General features: G+C 34.4%; 1 protein-coding gene across 2 annotated transcripts in view; it reads left to right on the forward strand.

Moving 5' to 3' along the window:
• usp32 (ubiquitin specific peptidase 32) overlaps positions 1-5688 on the forward strand; it is a 157004-nt gene extending 151316 nt beyond the window's left edge. For both annotated transcript variants that reach the window (XM_063031935.1, XM_063031936.1), the window contains exons 33-34: positions 1293-1385; positions 1949-5688. In XM_063031935.1, the coding sequence (XP_062888005.1) occupies positions 1293-1385; positions 1949-2122 (267 nt within the window). In that variant the 3' untranslated portion in view covers positions 2123-5688. The remainder of the gene's footprint in view (positions 1-1292; positions 1386-1948) is intronic.
• The last annotated feature ends 312 nt before the right edge of the window (positions 5689-6000 follow it).

Below are 6000 nucleotides of genomic sequence, written 5' to 3' on the forward strand. Positions count from 1 at the left end.
AGTACAAGAAAGATGCTAACTAGCATCGATAGAAGATTGGCCGATTGGCAGGAGGCAAAGAGTTGGAATAAAGGGGGCCTGTTCTGGTTGGCTGCTAGTGACTAATGGTGTACCACGGGGGTATTGGGACCACTTCTTTTCATGTTATATGTCAATGATTTGGATGACAGTGTTGATGGCTTCATAGTAAAGAAGTGACAGAATATAGTGTAGAGAAGTGTATGGGTATGGTTGTGCACTGTGGGTGAAGGAATAAAGGGGTAAACTATTTCTGAAATGGAGAGAAAATTCATAGTTCAGAGGTGCAAAGGGACTTGGGAGTCCTTGTGCAGGATTCCCTAAAGGATTACTTGCAGCTTAAGTTGGTGGTAAGGGAGGTAAATGCAATGTTTGCATTCATTTCAAGAGGACTAGAATATAAAAAGCAAGGATGTGATGCTGAGGTTTTATAAGACATTGGTCAGACTGAACTTGGAATATTATGAGCAGCTTTGGGCTTATTATCTACGAAAAGATGTGCTGTATCGGAAAGGGTCTGGTGGAAGTTCACGAGAATGATTCTGAGAATGAAAGGGTTAACCTATGAGGAGCGTTTGACTCTGGGCCTATACTTACTGGAGTTTAGAAGAATGAGGGTGGATCTCATTGAAACCTATTGAATATTGAAAGGCCTAGATACAATGGATGTGATTAGAATATTTCTGATGGTGAGTCTAGGATCAGAGGGCACAGCTATTTAGCAGGATGTCCATTTAGACCAGAGATCTGAAGAAATTTTTTTTAGCCAGAAGGTGGTGAATCTGTAGAATTAATTGCCACCGATGGCTGAGGAATCCAGGACATTGGGTATATTTAAAGCAGAGGTTGCTAGGTTCTTGGTTAGTCATGATGTCAAAGGTTATGGAGAGAAAGCAGGATAATGGGGTTGAGAGAGAATCTAAATCAGCCATGATGGAATACTAGAGCAGATTCGATGGCTGAATGGCCTAATTCTTCTTTTGTCTTGCAGTGATCTCAGTTCTTTGGTGTTACATTCAGTGTAGTAAAATTACATTACCAAGTGAATGTTCCTCTGCACAAAATTCCAGAAGCCTAAATGGAGATGCAGCAGGCTAGAAGTATCTGTAACAAAATTGCCTTAGTTTTATTCATTTCTTTTTCCAAGTATTCCAAGTGTTATTTTTTGTAAGATGGTAAATATTTGTGACGTGTGTAATTAATTAGGATAGTATATTTATAATCTAAATTTTGTCTGTAACGAAAATAATACTTACATTACTGTTATTTATTAGTGCCATTCAGGAATCTTGGGAGGAGGCCATTATGTCACGTATGCCAAAAACCCCAATGAAAAGTGGTACTGTTACAATGATAGTAGCTGCAAGGTAAGTTTATGAAGGAGAATTGTTTCTGTATTTCTTAATTAAATGCTAAAGCTTAAAACAGTGAAGTATATTAGCTCATCTCAATTATCTCAAGAAATGGCAATAGTTGCTAGTTTTGACAGCAATGCTAATAAGTAAAATAAATCTAAATGTACCTTTTGGAAATTAAGAGTGCATAGTGAGGTTTGATGTGATTCATGGATCCAAGGCTTTGTGATACCATTATTCAATTAAAGGTAGATGGACTTCAAGGGACTGACATGCAGGAATGAATGGGAACCAGTCAAGCTGTTCACAGTTTTATTATCATTAGAATGCATTTTTTTTCAAACATAAATAGATAAGTTGTGTTTCCTAATTACAATGGCAGCTGTGAGGCCATTTTGCAGACTATTATCTAATTTCCACCTTCCTACACTTACAGAGACCACAACCTTGGTTAATTAGTGACTCAACTTAGTGGATATTTTTCTATCTTGTGACCCTTGTGCCTCATTTTTTCTAACTTTGTCTTTCTTTCACTGCTGTGTATACCATTAAAGGAACCCTTTTTTTTCTTGCAGGAAGTACATCCTGATGAAATTGATACTGACTCTGCCTACATCCTTTTCTATGAACAACAAGGTGTGGACTATGCACAGTTCCTGCCAAAGACAGAAGGCAAGAAAATGGCAGACACTAGTAGTATGGATGAAGATTTTGAATCTGACTATAAAAAATACTGTATTCTGCAATGAATGTGTTCTTCCATTAGCCAGATGCCACATGCTTGCTGAAAGACTGGTAACAAAACACTCCAAGTTTAGAATTTCAGGGTTGGACAGGTTTTCTGCTGAAAACATGCTGCTTCTGCAAATTCTTCTGTGATTATGAAGCACAAGAAAAACATGTAAAAGTTCTTGAAAACAGATGGTAATTGCGATTTTTTTTTCTCTCTCACTAGTTGCTGTTTGCAACTTGCATCAGTAGCCAATGTGATCTGCTACCTCCTTTAAACTGTTTGGGTTTCATGCATTGTGTTGACAAGACCAGAATGGTAGCATGCCAGGAAGAGATTTAAATGCACTAAAACTTGGGCTGCAGCATATTAATTCTAACAGAGTTATAACTATCTGTGTGGACTACCTTTTCCCTTAACTTTGAGTGAATAGTTCATGGAACAGTTACATTTATTACCTTTTTAAACTACTTCAGCTTGTGTTTTAATGGTTATATAGTGGTAGGAAAACTAATATTTAAAATTCTGGAGAATGCATATCTCAACTTAAAAAAATACAAAATAAGTGCCATGATCAATTGAACTCTTCATAAAACTAACAATGAATCACACAGCATCAACTTAAATAATTTAAAAAGGTAATACTGTTTAATTTGTTTCTTGAATTTTTCACACTTTTGATTTCTGTGACCCTTAAAACAAGAAAGACATTTTGTAGATCATATGTTGCTACACTGAGGTCTAGATATTTTGTCCTGTTAACGATTCATATTTATTATGAATATATATGCTTAACTATCTTTAGGTTGTATATTATTTTTCTTTAGTTCAAAGTTTAAGAAACCTTATTTTGAAGGTTCAATAGTATTGCATCTAAATATCACTGTATTTTCAGCATTGCTAAATACCATTGGTTTTGTTTAAACCTGCATTGCATTACAATTATTTTGGATATAATACATTTTATTTTATGTTATTTTAATGCCTGTGTGGACTTTTTACTTGATGTCATTACTTGAGCTGCAAAGCCTCCGTATACATCAATACTTTTTAAAGCAGAATTTTTTTTTTGGCACAGACAAATCCTAGTTCACAGAAACAGATGATTTGCTGACCTATTTTGCTATCTTTGAAACTGGAACAGCATTTGATTTCTAGAGTTAGGTACTATGATTGAACAGTGTTTTGCCTTTAGAGGTTATTGCAATTCCCACCCAATGTGATTTTTATTGATATACTTCAACATCCTATAGCTACTTTGATGATCTTAAATATATGTGTAATTGTATAGAGACTACTAATTAAGCTCAATGGAAGAGGAACATTGGCAAACACAATATAATGTAATATTTATCTCTTTATTTTTGTTATTGTAGTCAGTGTTGCACAGTTTTCAAACTTATTTCAAAACTGATGGTTAAACTCTCTGTTTCATTGCTTGATATTCTAATCAATCATACCTTGCTTTATCTACACAGCAGAGTTTGTGCACTTAACATTAAACAGTTCGGTGTATTAAAATTTCTGGTAAACATATCGGTGCACATTGTTAAGAACAAATCAGCAATCTTGTGTTAATTTGTGTTTCCACAATTGTTCCTCTTTTTACGTTATACATGAATTTAAAATGCCTGAGTGATTGATTGTGTGAGAAATGAGTATTTTAAACCATCCTCTCTGTCACAATCCTGAAATAAGGGCAAGTAGTGCAATCTACTGCTGTATTGTGTGTTCTTACAAGTCTATTATAGATATAATGGTTGAAAAATATTCTTTTTTATTAAATTAAATCATTAATAACTGAAGAATTTATTAAATTATCTGAGTAACTACATTACATCTTGTAAATTCTTGTAAAAAATATTGACATTGCACTGAATTAATTGGAAAATTTTATGTACATAAGAGCTTTGTAAATATGGCAGTGATGTATTGTAATACAAGCTGTAAAAACTGTACTTGTAATTGTATATGGAGTGAATCTGTTCATCTGTAACTATTAAAAGAGACAATAAATACAGTGGCTGGAATGTCTGAGTTGAATAAATGTGTAAACTAACTTTATTGATCAAGCAAGAGGCTGTGACTGAGAATGGTGTAAAACTGCTTTTGCTAAATTATTACATTGCTAAATGGCAAATCTATAGATCCTGTATTTATTATTCATTTTGTAAAGAACTGACCCCTTCAATTATTTAATGCACTGATATCTGTAATGTGTAACTCCTTTCTTAAAAAAAATGCATCCACTTTTGTAGAAAGTGGGATCCATAATAGTAAACTAAAAGATTTTATTACATATTCATACAACTTGATTACAAGATGCAATTTTTGTCCTAGACCAGATACATGATTCAGAAGCCAGATGTGCTAAGTTGTTTGTTATGAAAGGATTAATTTCCTCCTTTGTTCAACATTTAATCTGTGTTCTGATTTACATTTAACATTTTTAGTTAAGGATCAGGAGAATCTTACAAGATATTGCTCATGTTTAAGTGTGAACTTTGCTGACAGGGAGGTAGTGTACTTGGGCAGCTTATTGTTGCCCAAAAATTCTGGAATATTTTGTCACCAAGGTGTTTCATATGGCAATGGCTCATCATTAATAATCAAGCTGATGAACAGTTTAATCATAGTGTTTCATGTCCTTCATTCATACATTAAAATATTATTCCTTTCTATGAAACTTCATTTAATAACCTTTAATGTGGTACTTTATTGCCTTTTAAAACCTAGATATACTGCAATCATTGGTTTTTCCCCTCCATTTTTTTTTGGCATCAAGTATATTACATAACCTCAAAGATCTTAACACTTACCCCCCCCCCCACCAGCATAATTTTCCTTTCAAAAACTACATGAACTCTGCTGACTTTATGATTTTCCAATGTTAACCACATTGATGTTGGTAGATTCCAGCACTTCTTAACAACTTGTATCCACAAAATTTATTTTCTTTCAATCTCTTGAATAGTTGTGCTGCATTTGCTAGTTTCAATTTGTTGTAAGTGGATTTCCAGCATCTAGATTTTCTCTTGTTTGCTGTAACTATTTCAGAATTCAGGAGACATTGGAAGATTATCACCATCACCGTAATAGAGACTACTGAATCCAAGTTATTTGTCAGTCTCCAGAGCTTATCCAGTACTTTCTCTTTATTCATATTCCTTGCCAGTTTATCTGGTTCTATTATTTTATCAAACCGGGAAGGGAATACAAAATTCTGTTGTGATCGCTGTTCCCACAGGATTGGTGGTGTGAATTAATTAAGCTTGTTTCATTTAAAAAAAAGGATATATTTTATTATAATCTAATTTGTTCCCAACAATCACATGAATTATAAGATAACTATAAGTTAAGATAACTCTCTCAATTGCATTTTATCTTGTAAGCTTGTAAGCCAGATTTACTTCCTCAATATAATAAACTCCTTCAAGATTACCTTTACTGCAAGTACCTACTGTATGCTTGCTCCATCAGCATTACTGGTGTTAAGGGTATGATTTTAAAATGAATGGTGTGCAAAGTAATTGCTTCAGAGAAGAACTGAGTACAGTTTATTCAGTTTTAAAACAAGATTGTTGCATGGCCCTATGGGGGGGGGGGAGGGGGATGACCAGATTGCTCAATCTTACAATTTACCCATCCTGTGTGTCTTTGAAGGCTGAACTTGTGCTATGAGGGGTGATTGATAAGTTCGTGGCCTAAGGTAGAAGGAGTCAATTTTAGAAAACCTAGCACATTTATTTTTCCTACATTTACACACTTAGTCCAGTGGTCGTGGAGCATACGGATCCCTTCTTTGTAGAAGTCAGTGTCTTGGACCTCTAGAAGTGGTCCACAGCAGGGGTGATTGATACGTTCGTGGTCTAAGGTAGAAGGAGATGTTATTAACTT

This window comes from Mobula hypostoma, chromosome 23, assembly GCF_963921235.1.
Source record: "Mobula hypostoma chromosome 23, sMobHyp1.1, whole genome shotgun sequence".
Lineage (NCBI taxonomy): Eukaryota > Metazoa > Chordata > Chondrichthyes > Myliobatiformes > Myliobatidae > Mobula > Mobula hypostoma.